This window comes from Crocuta crocuta, unplaced genomic scaffold (genome assembly GCF_008692635.1).
Source record: "Crocuta crocuta isolate KB4526 unplaced genomic scaffold, BGI_CrCroc_1.0 scaffold282, whole genome shotgun sequence".
In the NCBI taxonomy this organism is placed as follows: domain Eukaryota; kingdom Metazoa; phylum Chordata; class Mammalia; order Carnivora; family Hyaenidae; genus Crocuta; species Crocuta crocuta.
In genome coordinates this window covers 5,747,066-5,767,147 of record NW_027529174.1, presented here as the reverse complement: position 1 = coordinate 5,767,147, position 20,082 = coordinate 5,747,066, and the positions used below count along the sequence as shown (strand labels likewise).

Genomic DNA, 20,082 nt, shown 5'->3' with positions numbered 1-20,082 from the left:
CTGGGGGGGGGGGGGGGGGCAGAGAGAGAGGAAGAGAGGGAATCCCAAGCAAACTCTGAGCACTCCATCTAGAGCCCAATGTGGGGCTCTGTCACAGGAGCTGTGAGATCATGACCTGAGCTGAAATCAAGTGTCTGATGCTTAACCAGCTGAGCCACCCAGGTGCCCCAAATAGTCCATTCTTTGAAGCAGATAAGCATTTCATAACATTCCTGATTGTTATTTGCGTATTATTTTGTTTTTTTAAAGATGAAGTTTAATTGAAGTAGATTATGTGATATAAGTTCTGAGTAAAGCATAAATTTAATGATGCAAATAAATACAATTTTGTAAAACATTCATTTAAACAAATAAGTCTTTTTATAATAAAAATTATATCAGAGTTGTTTTGAGAAGCAGACATTCTTGAATATTTTTGTTTAAAAAATCCTGCTTGCCAGGAGACTTAAAGTGCTTATTTTACTGATAAACAGGGAAAAGTCTGAAATGATGGTATGTTATCTATTCACAGGTGTTTTAAGTCTCTGGAAAGGTACTGAAGAAATGCACTGCCTTTTTTTTTTAATGCTTATTTATTTATTTTGAGAGCGAGAATGTGTGTGTGCACATGAGCAGCAGAGGGGCAGACGGAGGGAGGGAGAGAGAATCCCAGGCAGGCTCTGCGCTGTCAGTGCAGAGCCCGATGTGGGGCTCATTCTCACAGAAGCGTGAGACCATGACCTGAGCTGAAACCAAGAGTTGGACACTCAAATAGTCACCCAGCTGTCCCGAAATGTACTGACTTTTTAAAGTAGAATTTAATTTATACGTGTTTGAGAAGCACATTTATTTAACAAATCTATATTGAAAGTCTACTGTAGGATTTTCAAGAACGTATATATCTTATTGTACTAAGATACTATATTAACTGCTGTGTGTGCATAGGTAAACCAGACGGGGCCCTGCGAACCAGGGCATACCGTGGAATGTGCACTTACAAACCCTAGTTCTTGCTCTTGCTCGGATGGGATCCCTGGAGCCATGTGAGGAGGAAGAGGAGCAGGTTTGGGGCAAATAAGACTTGAGTTTTGTGCTCTCTGTTTGTTGGCTTGGTTCATGTTGGCAAAGTATTTTAAGTAAACTTGTTTTCCTCACATTAAAAAATTGTTTTTTGGGGCGCCTGGGTGGCTCAGTTGGTTGAGTGTCCGACTTCAGCTCAGGTCATGATCTTGCATTCAGTGAGTTCCAGCCCTGCATGGGGTTCTGTGCCGACAGCTCGGAGCCTGGAGCCTGCTTCAGATTCTGCATCTCCCTCTCTCTCTGCCCCTCCCCTGCTCATGCTCTGTCTCTCTCTCTTTCTCTCTCAAAAATAAATAAAAATAAAAATAAATTGCTTATTGTGTAGCCTGAAACTTTTCACTGTCCTTCTGGGTTCTATCTTGGGTCCTGCCTCTGAAGCTGTGCTGTGTAGTTCTTTGTATCCGGGTGTAGGGATTGGATATGTCTTTCCTCTGAGGCCGGGTTGGGGGTGGCGATCAGTGAGCCAGTGAGTGCTGGAAAGGTGAAACAGATGTTGCTTCTTTGTGAAAGATGGCCCCACAGTAGCCACTCACTTATGCTGATCAGTAGAGTAGAGAGATCTGAACAAAAGCCATGATTCTTGGCTAGGAGGTAAAAATTTTAAATAAATAAAAGAATAAAATGCCATATTGGGGCTCAAATATGAGTGCATTCTATACAGACACAAGGGAAATTGATTTGTGAAACCTTTTCACAGAAAGCATTCATCAAATAAGGAAGAAAATAAGAGAAGGTTGAAAAAGTTAGTGAACTTAAGATGTTTGTATGTTTTCCAAAAACATGATACTCTTGTTGAGTAGGATTCAGTGAAAGCCAGACATTATACCAGTTTGTCTGTGAGGAAGTGGATAGGAGAGGAGCGAGTGGATTAACCTTTACTGGCGAATATTGTGAGGACATTATTTTAAATAAGTGTTCACTGTTCCACAGGCTGAGGAAATATAGTACATTTTCCTCTGTGTTTTGCAAACACTGGTTTGAGGGAGAGGTCTACAAACACTGATGTGAGGGAGAGTCCTGCAAACACTGGTGTGAGGGAGAGTTTATTGCCAGACTAGGTGCTCAGAACCAAGCCATGACCAGTACTGGAAGGAAATGACTTTTCTTCATACTTACAGATTCAGGGAGGGGGAAATGAACCTCAAGGTATAAGACAGACTGCGCTTCCTTCCTTTCTTTTATTAAGTTATAGTTGACATACAGTGTTGTATTGATTTCAGGTGTACAACATATTGATTTGATAATTCTGTACGTTATACAGTGTTCACCAGGATAAGTGTCATTACCATCTCTGATCATACACAGTTATTATAGTATTAATCACTATATTCTGTACTTTGCATCCCTGTGACTTATTTATTTTATAACTTATTATTTTATAATTTATTTTATAACTATATTTATTTTATAATCTTAATCCCTTTCACCTATTTTGCCCATCCCCTTGACCCACCTCTCCACTGGCAGCCACCAATTTGTTCTCTGTACTTATGAGTCTGTTTTTTTATTTGTGTGTTCATGTTTTTTTAGATTCCACATAAGTGAAATCCTATGGGATTTGTCTCTCTCTGACTTCCTTCACTTAGCATAACATTCTCTAGCTCCATTCATGTTGTTGCAAATGACAAGAATTCATTATTTTTTGTGGCTGAATAATATTCCATTGTGTATGTATATGACATCGTCTTTATCCATTCATCTATTGATGGACATTTAGGTTGCTCCCTACCTGGGCTGTTGTAAATCATGCTGCAACAAACGTACGGATGCATGTATTCTTTTCAAATTAGTGTTTTTGTTTTCCTTGGGTGAATACCCAGAAGTGGGATTGCTGAGTCATCTAGTAGTTTTGTTTTTAATTTTTTTTTGAGGAACCTCCACACTTTTCCACAGTGGCTGCACCAGTTTACGTTCCCATCAGCTGTGCACAAGAGTTCCCTTATCTCCACATCCTCACCGGCTCTTGTTATTTCTTGGACAGACCGTTATTTCTGAGCAGTGTGGCAGGCTTTCTAGCTAGGCAGGACGTATTTTCACATTCTGCAAGCCCCAGCCCAAAGCGTTAATGGAAAAGAATGAATCTTTTTCTTGTGTGTTGGCAGTCTCCAAAAGCTTGGGTCACTCAAACTCTTTGGACCATTTTGTATGCTCTAATGTTGTTTATAAACAGGACCACCGCTTCATAGGGAAGATGGTGTGTGTAGTGGTGGGCGGCACTTTCTCTGGCTTTCTTTTCCAGTTGCTGCTGCTATTGTCAGGGAGAGAGATACGGTATGCTTTGGGTCTCTGAAAGCCCCCCCTGCTTCCATTCTTTCAAAGACAGGATCTGATTGGGGTCGTCTTTGTAGCCCTGTTTGGGGTCTGCTTCTGTGCTAAAGGAGCAAGCAGGATCCTCAAGCTGATGCGTTGTTCAGGACCTGGCACTGGGTAGAAGCCTCATTCAGGCAGTGGTCCTGGTTCACAGCAGAAAAGGGGTTTTGCTGCTGGCCCGTTCCTGAAGCATGTCCTCCTGGGAACCTGGCACGGTGTGGAAGCCTCACTGTGAACTGGGGCTGAGGTTTCAGTCCTGATCGTTGCTCTTCCTGGGCTTGTGACCATGAGCTCCTGATAGTGCTCTCCCTGCCCTCGGAACACTTTTCTGGAAAGGGCTATCTGTGTGTGCTGTGTCCGTTCCCTTGCCTGGCGTCCCACCACAGCCCGTCGCAGTCTGGCCTCCACCTTTGCTGGCCCCTCGCTGCCGTGCTTTGTTACCCGTTCTGGTGTGTGCCTTTTGCTTCTTCCCTGAGCTGACCTGTGTGTGCACTTGACCTCTCCTCGAAACTCTCCCTTCCTGGCTCATAGGCCATTATACTCTCCCAGGTTTTCTCCCTGCCCAGGTCTTTCCCTGACCCTTAAACATCCGTACTCCCCAGGGCTCTGTCTTGAGTTCTCTGCCTCTCAGTCTCTGCCTGGACGGCCTCACAGGCTACAGTAAATAGCGGCTGAAGGCTGGGGCTTTACTGCCAAGCTACTTGACTTCCCTCATCCATTTCACCTACCACTTTCCGGCTGTCACTTCATCTCTCCGTCAATTTCTGTGTATGTGAAACTGGGGATGCTAATCACACCTACATCTTGGGGCTGCAATACAGCCTGCACACTGCCCGCAGACCTTCAGCGTGGCGGTTAGGATGCACTTCTTTACATCCTCCCTTGTCCATCTACACACAGTGCTTGGCACCTAAGCATTCACTGAATGGATGCTTTCCTTCCTAAAGATCCGGAGAGGTATGTATCACAGTTCTTACTCTTCAAAGAGTAAAGCAGCAATTGACCAGGCCACATAGTTATGCGGCTTGGAAGTTTTGCGTCTGAAAACCCTGACTGAAAGTGGCAGAAACAAACTCAAAAGAGCCGGAATGTACTCCCTGAATGCAGATCATTTTAAACACTAGCATCCTTATGCCGTCTCTTGTCCCTGACTCAGTGAGAGGCCGAGCCTTCTACCAAGGAGCTAGTAGATGGAGAATACACATGGGGGTCCAGAATACACTGCCGTACACGTTGGGGACCTTGGAAAATCACGTGGTTGCCTGAGCCTTGGTTTTTCCCATCTGTCAAGTACAGATCTGCCCCTGCCTGACATTTGGGGTTATTGTGGGAACCAAATGGCATATCTGATGACACCTATGCCAGGACGAATACAAGGATTTTAATTTATAACGGTTTGAGACGGTCCGAAGGAAGACTGCCTGGGTTTGAACCCCAGTTTTGCCTCTTACCTTAACTCTCTGTCTCCAGTTTCTCATCTGCATGGGCAACAAGGGTGATTCTCTTTTTGTAGGCCCATTGGGGGGTAACAGGTCAGGGCCTGGCTCCCAGGGACGTCCCTGTAGGTGTTCCGTGTTGTGATTGTTGTTACTACAGTTTAGTATCTTTTACCAGATGAAAGTTATGCGTCTGAAAACCCTGACTGAAAATGGCGGAAACAAACTTAAAATTAGTATGGGAATTGTGCTCAAGATCATGTCAGGCTTCTGTCCAAAAAATCTAAATCCTGTTTTTCTCAGGTCAGATATCCCTTGAAGCTTAAGAGTATTGGGACTGATGTGCTTGTTTGTGTTTTAGAGTCAAGGTCACTGGTTGATCTGGCCTTGCCTAATAAAATATGCAATTGAGATAGCAGTGCAGGTCCTTTTGAAGGAACACTGACATATAAAAGAGACCGAAAGCTTTGATGATTTCTATTAATGTTTTTGGAGAGCAAATGTAACTTCCACTTCTGATGTGGTTTTGTGGGGATGGTATTAACTTATCTGTGTCATTGCAATGGTTATTTCTTGACTCCCACCATTTTCTCATGGAGGAACTAAAAACCTTTTTTTCACCTTACACCATTTACAGATAACATCTAAACCCTTTACAGTACAAGCTGTGAAAGTTTTTAATTTGGTGGTTGTATTCTTTAGAAATGTTAGGATGTGGCTAAACTTGACATTGTGCCCTTTGACTCTGTTTGTAGGAAGCCTGCGGTCTTGCAGTTCCTCAGACTGCTTTAGTAAAGTGATGCCGCCAAGGAAAAAGAGAAGACCTGCCTCTGGAGATGACTTATCTGCTAAGAAAAGTAGACATGACGGGTATGTCATAGATCAGAAGGAATGGCGTGTATCACAGAGACCCATTCCCGCCCGGCCCTGTGTGGGTCTTGGCGTGTGCAGATACTGCTGGAATGTTGCTTTGGTTCTGCCAGGCATAGTTTCAGAGTGTAATTATCTTGTGATGCTGCTTTTGTGTGGGGGTTTATAAAACAAAAACAGACTAGGCAAGTTGAGTTCTTAGAAATTGAAGTTTTATCTGTGTCCCTTGATCCACCAAAACTGGTGTAGTTTCTTTCTTTCCTTTGAAAGGCTTGCCATTGGTGCATGTTGAGGACCGTGGGACTAGTACATATGTATTCTTTCAGGGGGTCTCACGGAACACACAACCACAGGAATCCATGATTGCTGTCGCAAGCACCCCGGGCAGGGCTGCTGGAGAGCGCTGCTGGCAGTGAATGTTCTGAGCGCACTCGCAATGTTAGCTGAACAGAGGCTGAGTCTCAGATGAGTGAGAATTTGTTAGAAACTGAAAAAAACAAGGGGCACCTGGGTGGCTCAGTCAGTTAAGTGTCCTACTTCGTTCAAGTCATGATCTCACGGTTCATGGGTTTGAGCCCCGCGTCGGGCTCTGTGCTGACAGCTAGCTCAGAGCCTAGAGCCTGTTTCAGATTCTGTGTCTCCCTCTCTCTCTGACCCATCCCTGCTTACGCTGTCTGTCTGTCTGTCTGTCTCTCTCTCTCTCTCTCTCTTTCCCTCTCCCTCTCCCTCTCTTTCTCTCTCAGAAATAAATAAAAAACATGAAAAAAAAAACTGAAAAAACAAGACCGTGTAAACCACTTCTCTTTCAGATAAGTGAGCTGTTTAATTTTGGCAGCTCTGAACGTCACTAGACTTGTTGGTTAGAGGCATTTCTATCATTGCACTTTGTTTTTCATACGTCATTTTTCCTTTTCTCTCTCTCTCTCTCTCTCTTTAACAATGAACAAACATCATAAGTGTAGTCTTCTCTGCCTTTCTTACGTTTTCCTCCATTCTGGCCCTGTAGGTTACTTCACTAATGGGCCTGAATATTCACATCGATACATCAAGAGGACTAGATGAGCTCTTTTGGGTTTCTTTTTTTCTTTTTTTTCTTTTTTCCTGCTGTGATACTTAATAGGCTCCAACTCGGTTGGAAGGATAGAGAGATGGACTTTGAAAATGTGAAAATAATATCACTCTTCATATCCCAGATGAGTAGAAAATAATGATCTCTAAGAAGACAGCGGTGATTTAGAAGATAAGCACCAGCAGTGTATAGATCAGTGATTTTCAGCTTTGGGAAGCCAGGTTACTTGATCCTTCTTTGGTGTAAAGAATTACTAAATTCTAATAATCACATCGCATTTTTTGACTGTATATGTAGCACTCGTTGTTTCTCACCACGATCTGACATAACTTCGTATGAAGAAGGTAGTTTGCGAACTGGTAGCTACGTTGCTGAAGGATGTGAGACTCTTACTGATAGTGTTTCATTGGTCACCCAGGGGGTAAGGGTCTGTAGCTTTAGCTCAGTTTCACTCTTGGTCTTTTTGGAAAAACAACTTTATTTACATACCACAGCTTTCATCCATTTAAGTGTACAGTTCGGTGATTTTTGCGAAGCTGTTAGGACTCATGCAGCTGTCGCTACAAAGCAGTGTTAGAAGATCGCCACCACCCACTGAGATCCCTGATGCCCATTCACAGTCTGTCCGCGGCCCCGCCCCCGCCCCCAGACACTACAATCACCCATTCAGCTTCTCTCTATAGATTTGCTTTTTCTGGGCATTTCAGGTGAGTGGTCTTCATGTGTCCTGCTTCTGTCACTCAGCATGAGGTGTTTGAGGTTCATCCATGCAGTAGCATGTGTCAGTATTTTTCTTTTATTTTCAGAATGGTATACAGTTGTCCTTTTTTATGTGGAGTTATTTTTAGGCAAGTCATTACAGTGTCATATAGAGGTCTCTGTCGTGTTGGCCAGTTACAGAGTGTGAGCTAAGAATGTGTAGGTTCAGGATTGGAACATGTGTGTTTGAAGCCTTGGCCAGTACTCACCTTTGTTTCTGGGTAGTATGGCTTCCTCTTATAGAAGAAATAGAACACTGGTGGTTTGCAGTTTCAGTATCTTAATCCCCTGTTGCCATGTTTGTTATTAAAACGAAGAATCTCTCATCAGAGGTATATACAGTTACTCTGATAAATGCCTAGGTCATGAGTAAATACTTACTAAAGAATAATTATGTATGAGATTTATAATATATACTATATAAATTAAAACTGTATTCATAAATGTTCATATATATATACACACACACACAGACACACCTATTTAGGCAACTTATATATAAATCAGAAAGAAAAAGTATATACTCCTAATTTTTCTATTAAAATGACTGTGTTAAAGATCCTGCCTTTCTCCCCTCCCCAGCTAGGGAATATCTTGGTTCTTAGCCCCGGGTCATCCTAAAATAAAGAATTCTGCGGCAGGTCCCAGTGTCGGAGGAGGAAGCCGCCGGTCCCCCGACTCTGTTCTCCAGCTCATGCTGGCCGTCCCCACAGCAGTGGGCATTACAGGGGAGTGGCAGAAGCCGCGGCTTCTCTGTACGTCTCTCTCCTGAGGTGTTTTCCTGGAGGTGTAGACATAATTTGATGTTTCTTTTTATTTGCTTCATGGTCCCTTGACATGTCTAATGCTGACAGGTTCTTCCTTCAACTGTGTTCTGTGCCCAGCCTGACTCGTAAGACACAAAAGTCAGGAGACTTTCTTGCAGGGACGTGAGTGAGTTCTAGGGTTGTCACTTGAAGAAAACACCTTAGCTGTTTCTGACTGTGTCTCACTGTATCATTCTGGAGTTCGTTCTGGCTAGCGAGGTAGAGGGGAGCATATCAAGTCAGTTCTTACTGGTCACTTGTTAGTCAGAGAAAAACCTGTATCAAGTATTTACTATTTAATGCTGTTGTGGGTATGGCTCTGTTTAAAACTGTAGTTACAAAAGCTGAAACTTCTAAACAGGAAGTAAAATGTTTAAAATATACTAGAAATCTGACTGAATAGATGTCTGGTTTGGGTAAAAGAATAAAGACTGTTACTTAAAAGAAACTCAACATCTTTAAATAATTCCAGACTCCTTTCTCAATTTCTAGCATGTATAGAAAATATGATTCAACTAGAATAAAGACTGAAGAAGAAGCCTTTTCAAGTAAGAGATGCTTAGAGTGGTTCTACGAATATGCAGGTAGGTCCCCATTTATATTATCTAATACTGATCCTCATGAAAATAAGGAATACTTTAGGGGAGATTAAAGAATTTAAAAATGTGTACTTTTCTAATGTGGTTTGTGTGCGGTCTCTTCCTGTTTGAGGGAGGGAACATAGTCGAAACAAATCACCAAATGTCCTATTTATAGCCAGCAGCTAAGCCAAAGAATTGAGAACACTAGAAGGGAACTGAAAAGATGAATGCACTTGGGAGAAATACTCTGGATTGCTAGGAAACCTATTTAGAATGCTGGTAGTGGGTGATTATTTGGTTTGTACATCAAAGTTAAAATAAGCTTCACTGCTTTGAACCCTTATGTGCAATGGAATTTCTTATATTAAGTGTCTATTTTGAAAGATCATTTGGTAGAAAATGTTTGTTTTGTCATTTAAAATGTCATAAGTTCAGTCCTGTTTCTGCAGCTGACAGTAACTGGTTGGATAACATAATACTGAAGTCTAGGGGAGGTTTGCCACTGTAGCTGTGCATGGGGTAAAAAGAAAAAAGAATATTTCCAGATAAGTTTGAGCTGAAGGCTCTTTTACTTTTCTTCTTCGCCTTATTTCTGGCCCTCTCCTAGCCTGTCACCTTGACTGTTTCAGCCACTTCTAAACTGATTTTCGTGTCCTCTGTCTCTGCTCCCAACTAGGTTTCGTGTGCCTTCTGTTGTCTTATTTAAAAATTTTTTTTTTAATATTTTTATTTATTTCTAGGAGAGAGAGAGAGACAGCGTGAGCAGGGGAGGGTCAGAGAGAGAGGGAGATACAGACTCCGAAACAGGCTCCAGGCTCTGAGCTGGCAGTCAGCACAGAGACCGACGCGGGGCTCAAACCCACGAACCGCGAGATCATGACCTAAGCGAAAGTCAGACGCTTAACCGACTAAGCCACCCAGGCGCCCCCTGTTGTCTTATTTAAAAAACAAAAAACAGAAAACTGAACAGAGCATACAGGTGATTCCCTAACAATCCACTCCAGCCTCGCCCCCTGCTGAAAAATCCATGCTACCTACATTCAGGTTGAAAGACATGTGACTCACTGCTGTCCCTTTACCTGGAGTGTTTTTTCTTCACTTTTCCATCTGACAGCTGTTGCCATACATCTTCTAAGCCCCTTAATTAGCTTAATAGCCTCCTTTGTACTTACACAGGACATTTTTCATAACTAGTTCTAATACCCTTTTATTGGGGGTCAAAGTGAGGCTTCCTCCTGTGGCCTGATCTTGCCGACAGCAGGCAAGATCCCCGACCCTATCCGTTCTCTGATAAGAGCCTTGCCCCTTTGACCACAGAAGTAGTTCCAGGGGCTGACAGGTAACCCAGGCCAGGCCACCAGGTAAAATTTCCTGGAATTTTTAGATTGAAGCTGGGAGAAGGGCTTCTTTCTCTTCTGGTGGTAGGCTTGAAACGACACTATCTTGACTCCTGTAGGTCTTTGGTTTGTGAGCTACCCCGGTATCTTTCTAACGAGGTCTTCTTCATTACCTGAACTAGTCTGAGCTGGGCTTTTTTCCAGGGCACGGCCATTCATACGGACACTTAGGCAGCATTAGAATTTTTGTGTTCCCATGTTAACATTCTGAGAACACAAATGTCTTGAAGACACTTTGTGTTCCTAGAAAAAGTGGGTGGTACATCTCCAGGCGTTTGATATATGGGTGCTGAATGAATGAAGAGTTTGCTCATATTCGTATCACCTTGATTATGAAAGTTCTTTGCTGTCTTTTCTTGGTTCACATTTATTTTTATGAAATGTGTTATGAAAAGGAAGTTTTGAACAGACAAAAAGTACACTTAATTCCACCACCGTAAGACAGCTATTTTGATTTTTGTGTGGCTCTGCCTTCCTTTACAAGCAAACATAATTTCTCCATGGTGTGACCACACTTCTGTTTCCTTTAAAAAGAGAGCAGTCTACAAGTTTTCCTTTTTGTTTGCTTTTCGTTGGCTCAGGAAGATGACATGTGGGATAAAGATTAAGCCACATGCCTTAGGTTCCTTGAGATCCCTGCCAGGTGGTTCCTTGCAGTTCATCCCTGCAAAAAGTGTTTGTGGGTGTGGCCATCCCTATTTTTACCAACCTCCTGCCCCCCTACTTTTTTCTTCTCTTCCTGTATCAAAAGGGAAAATGCCTTGAAAGTGGGAATAATTGAGAACCCCAACTGACACCCACTTTCACTTTTAATATCGAACCACATGAATAAAAACTGTAGATCATTATTATTCCAGAAAACCCAATGGTGAGATGACCCAGGGTGACTGTCGGGTTGTGCTGTAGGATGAGTCTGTAGGCCACAGGCTCCCTGGATGCTAGAATGAGGAAGACTTCACAAGCTGTGGCGAATTCTGTTTCCTTAGGAAAGGGTCAGCTGGTGCGGGCTGACTCCCTGCACTTGACTCCAGAGTGGATGGAGGGGTGGTAGAGGCCTTGGTAGTGGAGCTACAGGTGCCCCCTTAGTTCTTCCTGGAGTTCTCCATTCCACTCCTTACCCTGCCTCCACCATCCGGGGCTCCTGCAGCCTGAGCCCAGCTGCTTGCAGCTTTGGCCCAGGCACTTAGCCCCAGCTCCCCTTTCCACGTTCTGGGATGCAGCCTCTCACCTTGTACAGTCCCTATCAACTCCATTTCTGACTCTCCGAGATTTAATGAATGAGACTCACTCCCCTGGGGGCTGTTCCTCCTGGTCTCTGTGTTCCAGGCTTATTCCCTTCGGTACTTTGATTACCTTAGTTCTCTGTGACTTTAGAAACGGTTGGACCCATCTGAAACTGGGACTCCATTTCTTTTCATTAGAATTAAAATAACCAGCTTAATGTACAATTTACCTAGTAACTTCCACTTTCTAAAATATATCTAAAAATAAGGACTCAAGCCAAATACACACGTGCCAACACTGACTTCAGTCACTACAACTCCCATACATCGATCATAAAAGTTCTCTGGATCTTGACTCTGGGCCTTTAGTTTCTGTTTTTGATTAAGTTCTCTGACGGAATTGATTTTTGGTTTTATTACCGTGAGATTAGAGACCAGGAGCAGGTGCCGAGTGATCAAGTGGTCTGTCAGCAAAGGAAGAGGTGTTATAAAGGGACAGTGTGGCCTTGTTTGCCTCAGGGACGCAGCAAGATGTCACTGTGGCAACCTTACCAGGAGGGTCTTGGACCATCATTAAGAAGGTTACATATATTTTTTAGAGGCCCCTGCTTAAAAAAAAATGGCAGCGAAAGTGGGAGCACCACTTTTTCCTAGAGTGTTGTTGGTGTATCTGTCTTCCGAACATGTCTTCAGNTTGTTTTTTGGGTGCGGAGTTTGGTGAGTTCCTTATAGATTCTGGAGATGCAACTCTTAGATCCTCTCCTTCTGCTTCACTTCTAGCCCACCTTGGGTTAGCCGGTTACACATTCAGAATTAAGAATTCTCAATTCTTAATTTTAGAATTAAGATTGCTCAATTCTACAGGTGAATTAGAAGTTTAGTATAAATACAGTCAAAATCCCAATGAACAGGTGATTACAACTAAATCTAAATGTGTACACGAGAAAGATAATGCCAAAAAGAAAGGAAAGTTTTAAAAAGCAGTGGGGCGCCTGGGTGGCTTAGTTGGTTAAGCGTCCGACTTTCGCTTAGGTCATGATCTCGCGGTTCGTGGGTTCGAGCCCCGCGTCGGTCTCTGTGCTGACTGCCAGCTCAGAGCCTGGAGCCTGTTTCAGAGTCTGTGACTCCTTCTCTCTCTGACCCTCTCCTGCTCATGCTGTCTCTCTCGCTCTCTCTCTCTCTCTCTCTCCTAGAAATAAATAAAAAACATTAAAAAAAATAAAAAAAAATAAAAAGCAGAATTGTGGGTATTTAAAAGATACAGAAAAACTTGTTGATTAACACGCTATGTTTTAGTGTTTTAAGATAAAATACTACTTTTGCCAGAATCATGCCTTTGCAAATCATATGGTTAAAAACTTGCTCTTTAAAAACATGGACACACACTGTATACACTGTATGTTAGCTTACTTGATGGTAAATTATATTTTAAAAACAAAAAAATTAATTTTACCTATTTCTTTTTACTTTTGAATGTGGCTGCTAGAAACTTTTAAATCATGTATGTTGTCTACAGTATTATTTCTACTTTATAGCATTGAGATAGAAAATCTGAATGATAGAAATTGAATTTAATAGATAAAAAAATAAATAAAAGTAAAAAATACACAGGCGCACTTGTGTACATGCAATATGACCTGGGCATTGCATAGAACCTGGAAGAAAGGAGAAGAGCATGGAGAACTTAATGTTGCTATGGCCCAGTATACCTCAGCAACATCCTTTGAGGGCTTGCTGTGTGTCAGGCTCCAGGGGGTGCGCTCAGCCCATTTTTTGGTGTAGCAAACAGACAAACTGAGAAGCATCATCTTCAGGATGAATGCTGGCAGAGAGAGGCACCAGTGGTCAGGTTTGGAGGGCGGACGAGGGGGAAGTAGGCCAGGATGCACCCAGGTGCACACACGCATGGGCAGGCGAGTGGCTCCTGGGGCTCAAGAATAGGTTAGAGTGGGGGCACCTGAGTGGCTCAGTTGGTGAAACATCCAACTCATGAATTTGGTTCGGGTCAGGATCCCAGGGTCATGAGACTGAACCCTGCATTGGGTTCTGCACTGGACGTGGGACCTGCTTGAGATTCTCTCTCCCCCTCAGCTCCTTCCCTGCTTGCGTGTGCACACTAGCGCTCACTGTCAAAAGAAAAAAAAAGAATTCATTATGGGGAAAGAGCTTTTTTTTAAATCAGGAGGAATGGAGACCAAAGACAGGAATTTTAAAAGAATTGTAAAGTAACTTTTTCTTTCTAATCTGCAACTATTTCCCAGGGGGTCCCCTCAGTGGATACCAGAAAAAGGCGTCTGTTTCTAAAAACAGGAATAGGTGAATGTTTCCTTATGAGAATAATTATTCTTTGATTTCCTAGCCGAAATTCATTCTTAGTAGTAGAATAATAATTAAAAAAAAAAAAAATGAAACACACACACATACACGCAGTGGAGTAGGGTAAGAAGTGTCTGCTAACAGAGTCGATGTATAGACTTTCCCACAGGAAGGTTACCAGGCGACTCAGTGAAAAAAGCCAACTATAGGATTTATAGGGATAGCATGAACCCCTGTGGATAGACAAATTTAAAACTGATTTCGTTGTATATTAACACATACATAAATATGAGCACAAAGGTCTTGGGACACGTGCCTGACTGGTAAGGAAAGGGAGAAACACAATTTTTTCCTTTTAGTCTACTTTGCTCTGACTTTGCCTATTGAGTATTTTTCTAGGTGGACATATCACTGTGTCATTTGCATGATATATTACATGTGGGCGCATGTGGGTATATGCACTCTCAAAGCCAAAGCTAGTAGCCTATCAAACAATAACATGCAAAATGTATTTCCATTTTTGAGTGAAAAATGAGAAAAGCATGCTCAGTCTTAGAATGCTTATTATTTGGCATTGTTTTGGAAATTATTAGCCAGTGCGATTAGGCAAAAGGAAGAAAGAAGGGGCATAAATAAATGGAAAGGAGGATGGGGCACCTGGGTGGCTCAGTCAGTTGAGCATGTGACTCTTGATTTCGGCTCAGGTCATGATCCTGGGGTCATTGGATTAAGCCCCGCTGTTGAGTACGCAACTCTCTCTCTCTGAAAAATTAAAAAAATAAAAATAAATAGCTGAAAATAAAAACAATGGAAAAGAAGAGGCAAAAATGATCATTTGTTGGAAATGAAATAATTAAATTCTACTTGGAATGCCACAGAGAAATTTCATTGACACCTAGGAACAGGAAATAAATCTGTATATATTCCTTCCATGCATGCAGAATTCTATAAATGACTTATTTTGGGAAAGGTACTTAAAGGAATTTTTAATAAATGGTGGTCTCTAAGGGGTAAGGAGGGGATGGAGGGGAAACTTTTGCTTCCTGAATTTTTTCACGTTCACTTTTAAATGAAATTTTATATCATGTTAAGGTGTTAATATAGCAAGAAATAATTAAAAATGAAAATCTTTTATTTGAATAATAACTTATCTTAATATTTAAATATTATTTAAGTATTTCAGTATTTAAACTTTTATATGAATGATAACTTTTCCCCTAATAATCAAGCTAAGACAGTTAGACAAACATGTAAAATAAAAGGAGAAAATAGAAAGTCCCAGAAAAGGGTAACAGATTGGAATATATAAAACAAAACATTTTGTAACAAAACAGCACATTTGTAATTAAAAGGGAAGTCATGCAGAAAAAGTATTTGCTGTGGCCAGATTACAAGGGAAGGGCCTGCCTGTGACTTTAGGGAGCCAAAGACTTGAAGCAGGGAAATGACATAAGACTTTCCAGAAAGCCCTCTAGGTGATTTTAATATTCATCCTCTGTTGAGGACAACCATCTTACACATTTATTGTGGTTTATTATTACTATTTTAAGATTATATTTTTAAGGAATCTCTACACCAAACATGGGGTTTGAATTTACAGCCCAGAGATCAAGAGTCACATGCTCCACTGACCGAGCCAGCCAGGCTCTCCTGTTTATTATTTTGTATTGAAATTACTCCTGGGGCACCTGACTGGNGATCTTGGGGTTGTGAGTTCAAGCCTCATGTTGGGTGTAGAGATTACTTAAAAAAACAACATCTCTCTCAAATTCCACACATGAGTAAAATCATAGGATATCTGTTTTTCTCTTATTTTGCCTACCATAATATACTTTAGTTCTATCCACATTGTTGCAAATAGCAAGATTTCATTCTCTTTCATCCCCGAGTAGTATTCCGAGTAGTGTGTGTGTGTGTGTGTGTGTGTGTGTGTGTGTGTGTGTGTATTATACATATATATTATTACTACAGTTATTACATACATGTAATATATGTACGTTACAACAATGTATGTTTTTATTACAGTTACAAAGATGTAATAAAGATGTAATGTAAATATTACATCTTTATCCATCCATTTATGGACATTTGGTCTCTTTCCGTGATTTGGCTATTGTTGATAGTGCTGCTGTGAACATTGGGGTGCATGTGCCCTTTGAATCAATCAACATTTTTGTATCCTTTGGATAAATTCCTAGTAGTGCAGTTGTTGGGTCATAGGGTAGTTCTGCTTTTAAGTTTTTGAGGAACCTCCATACTGTTTTCCAAAGCGGCTACCCCAGTTTGCATTCCCATCAATAGGACTGAAGGGTTCCCCTTTCTCTGTATCCGAAACTTAACAGATTAACATAGAGGAAGGGAAGGAAAAATAAGATAAAAATAGAGAGGGAGGCAAACTATAAGAGACTTGTAAATACAGAGAACAGGCTGAGAGTTGCTGGCAGGGAGGTGCTGGGGGATGGGTTAAATGGGTGACAGGCATTAAAGAGGGCGCTTTTCGGGATGAGCACTGGGTGTCACATGTAAGAGATGATTCAGTAGGTTCTACTCCTGAAGCCAAGACTGCACTGAATGTTAACAAACTTGAATTAAAAAAAAAAATCTTCAAAAAAATAAAAAAAGAAATTACTCTGTACTCTGTTTTCCTACCTGCAGGGCAGGGACTGTGTTTCTTAATCGTTAGCAGTTACCACAGTGTAGAGCCCCAGGATGTGGTCAATAAATGTACCTGAATGAAAGTAGGCTTACCTGGCAGCGGTGGACGCTGCAGAACCGCTCGATGTAGAGTCTCTGGAAAGGTTGTAGAGTGATTCCTGTGTCCTGGTAGTCATTCATTTATTCAGTCAGTAAATTTTATGAGCTCAGCTGCTCCTTGCCAGGTGTTATGCTGAGGTTACACAAGAAATACAACGGCTCTTAACTTTTTTTTTTTAATTTTTAAAAAATGTTTGTTTATTTTTGAGAGAGAGAGTGTGAGCAGGGTAGGGTCAGAGAGGAGGAGATACAGAATCTGAAGACAGGCTCCAGGCTCTGAGCTGTCAGCACAGAGCCCCATGTGGGGCTTGAACCCATGAACCATGAGATCATGACCTGAGCCGAAGTTGGATGCTTAACTGACTGAGCTACCCAGGTGCCTCACAACAGCTCTTACTCTTGAGGAACTTAGAGGGAAAGGCAGATGAGCTGGGACTTTGCGCAGATGTGCTAAGCATGAGAGAACCATTCCTAGCATTGCTGGGGTCACAGAGGACTGCCCTTCCCAGGCTCTGCAGGTGGCAGTGAGGAAGAGTGGGAGGGGGCTCTCTCTGGTTTCCACTTAAAGACTTACTGAGTTGGCCAGATAACATGGGGGAGGGAGAGGAAGATGGGCTGAGGCCGCAAAGAACAGTCTGGGTTGGGTGTGTGTCAGGACCTGTGTGCAGAGCAAACCACGGGTAAGTATTTCTGGGTCTCAGTTTTTATTCATTTAATATTGATTGGTTGATTTTCAAGAAACTTGATTTAAAGGTGGAAAGGTAGGTTGAAGAGGAGAGGAGGCACTAGATCATTGAGAACCTTATTTGATAAGGTTGAGACTTTGGACTTTATCTTGAGGTGGTGGGGAGCCATTGAAGGATTATAAGCCAGCCTGGGATTTGTGTTTGGGATGGCTCCTTTAGGCAGCTGTGTGCCGGAGGGGTCGGAGGGTACAGGGCTCTGGAGTTAGGCAGATCTTGAGGAGCCTGTGGGGGTAATCTGAGTTGGAGAACAAAGCCTGAGTAGGCCAGCATGGAATAGGTGCAGTTAAGAAATGTTTGGAAGGAAGAACTGGCAGTACACTTGATAACTGAGTGGTTATGGAGAGGGTAGGAGAAGGGAAGAGTCTAAAATGACTCCCAGGCTTCTGTTGCTGCTGGTGCCACCAGTGAGACAGATACCAGAGGATAAGCAGGCTTGGCGTGGAGAGATGAGCCTTCTCGTTGAGGTGATGGCTGAAAATGTGGACTGCAGGAAGGGGCCCGGGGCAGAAGCTGAGTTTAGGTGTGGCAGTGAAACAGGAGGTTGGGTAGCCGGGCGGCCATGTGGGAGACAGCCCAAACTAAGGGGGGGAAGTGTGGGCCCGAAAACTCGAGCATGGTTGAAGCTTGGGCGAAGGTATAGAATGGGCTAGGAGAGGGTTAAAGATGGAACTCTGCGTGTGAAATGTACCAAGCTGGGAGAAGCAAAGGAACACATTAAGAAGCCAGAAGAGAGGAGAAGTAGAAGGAAACCAGAGGGAGGGGACTTCCAGAAGCTGTGGGAGGAGGCAGTTTTGTGAAGAACTGCTTCAAAGTTTCAGATAAAACTGAAAGGTCAGATAAAAGGTCAGATAAAATAAAGACTGACTGACTGTTAGATTTGTCAGGTAAGGTGTTATTGTTGACCTTGGCAAGAAGAGTCTGAGTAGAAAGAGAGGAGCAGAAACCAAATTGCAGTAGTTGAAGAATGAACAGGAGATAAAGTAGAGCTGGAACATGCAGGCGGTTCTTTCAGGAAGAAACCGCTGAAGCCCGAGTGGGAAGAAAGAGGCTTTATTGCCTTATCAAGAACAAAAAGGACTACTTGCTTTTTTTCTGTATAAAAGAAACAATTATGCTATTTCCCAGTTAATTTTATAAAGAACATTATGTGGTTCTCTGCTATGTTTCCAAAAATTAATACCAAAATAAGGTAAAGCTCTAAGCTACTTTAAAGAGCAGGAATTGAACTCAAGTGGCCTTATCTTTAGACATAAATGATGTGTAGCCTCTGTCCATAGGTTGAAAGGCATGGCAATAAATTGACAGATGATTGTGCAGAGCCAAATCCTTTAAAGAAGTAACTGAAAAACCAGAATACTTTTCACTTTATATTTGGTGATTTCTTTGCAGAAAGGAGTTATGGCCCATAGCTATTATTTGATTTTAGTTTATTTTAATAATATTTTAACAGTATAATATTATTGCAGTAATAATAGTGTACACGGTCAGATTTAATTTATATAAGATTGCATTTCATCACAGGTACTGATGATATTGTAGGTCCTGAAGGCATGGAGAAATTTTGTGAAGACATTGGTGTTGAACCAGAAAATGTAAGTCTAACCTATTAAGTTGGGCAAATCAGTTGATTATTTTTCTTGTCTTTGTCCCTTGCCAAATAAAGCAACAGTAAAGAAGAAATGGTGTGTTAGTTTTTACGAGGCAATCTGAGAAACAAGTTCCAGTTCTAATTTGATTTCTAAGCAAAATTTTCTGTTTTAATTGGTATGGTGTAACTAGTCACTCATTTTTTCCTCTTGTTTGTTTCTTGTATCTGAAAGCTACGATAAAAAAAGTAATTAATTAAACTAGATGTTTAGAAAGCGGACTGGGCATGTGTACCACCTGTGAGAGGTCTGTGGGGCCAGGTCGCCATATTCTGTGCCTTTGTCCCCTCCATAGGCGTTCCAGCCTACTGTAGAGTTTGTCCAGATCTTTGGGTAATTAATTATTCATAGGGGCTTGAGTAAATTGTAATTATCAAGAATCTTTCATAGCTCTTTCACTTCCGATTGAATTTAACTCAGGGATTGCTTTTTAGGTTAAAGGCCCTCAGTATTTCCTTTAAAATTTTTTTAATTAGAAGTTACTATATTTGCTTAATTATTCTTCCCCATTCTTATCATCACGTTATTGTTGAATATGTTTTCCTGTTCCTACATCATCTCTCTCACACTAAAATGAAAAATTATGCTCATGCTCATACAAGTGTCCTGGCCCGTTAACCATGCAGTTTAATATAGCATTAGCCTCCAATTTAACAAATATGTCTAAGGTCCTAAATGAATTTATGATGAGGAAGAGATGACAAGCGATCACCCCCCCTCATACAGACTCTTCTTGGAAGATAGGTGGTGCCCATGCATATATGTCATGCTCTAAAAACTAGAAATTAAGACTTGACGCTTTGGGGGCACCTGGGTGGCTCATTTGGTTGAGCATCCAACTCTTGGTGTCAGCTCAGGTCATGATCTCACAGTTTGTGAGTTTGAGCCCCGCATCAGGCTCTTTGCTGACAGTGAGGAGCCTGGTTGGAATTCTCTCTCTCTTCCTCTCCTCTCATGCTCTCTGTCTCTCTCTCAAAAATAAACAAATAAACTTAAAAAAACTTTAAAGACTTCACACCTTTTTCTTGAAACTTTTCTTAGTCTTAACATTCCTATACGTCTGTCCTCTCCCAACTCCCTCCAACACCTTACATTTTCTAAAGAGCCATT

The 20,082-nt window shown here is 41.9% G+C and overlaps 1 protein-coding gene across 10 annotated transcripts in view; it reads left to right on the top strand.

Annotated features, from left to right (window-relative positions):
- DCUN1D4 (defective in cullin neddylation 1 domain containing 4) overlaps positions 1 to 20,082 on the top strand; it is an 83,746-nt gene that overhangs the window by 34,975 nt on the left and 28,689 nt on the right. For 9 of the 10 annotated variants that reach the window (XM_077757790.1, XM_077757789.1, XM_077757792.1 and 6 more), the window contains 3 exons: positions 5,561 to 5,675; positions 8,802 to 8,893; positions 18,848 to 18,918. In XM_077757790.1, the coding sequence (XP_077613916.1) occupies positions 5,561 to 5,675; positions 8,802 to 8,893; positions 18,848 to 18,918 (278 nt within the window). The remainder of the gene's footprint in view (positions 1 to 5,560; positions 5,676 to 8,801; positions 8,894 to 18,847; positions 18,919 to 20,082) is intronic. The other variant, XM_077757798.1, reaches the window with a different exon arrangement.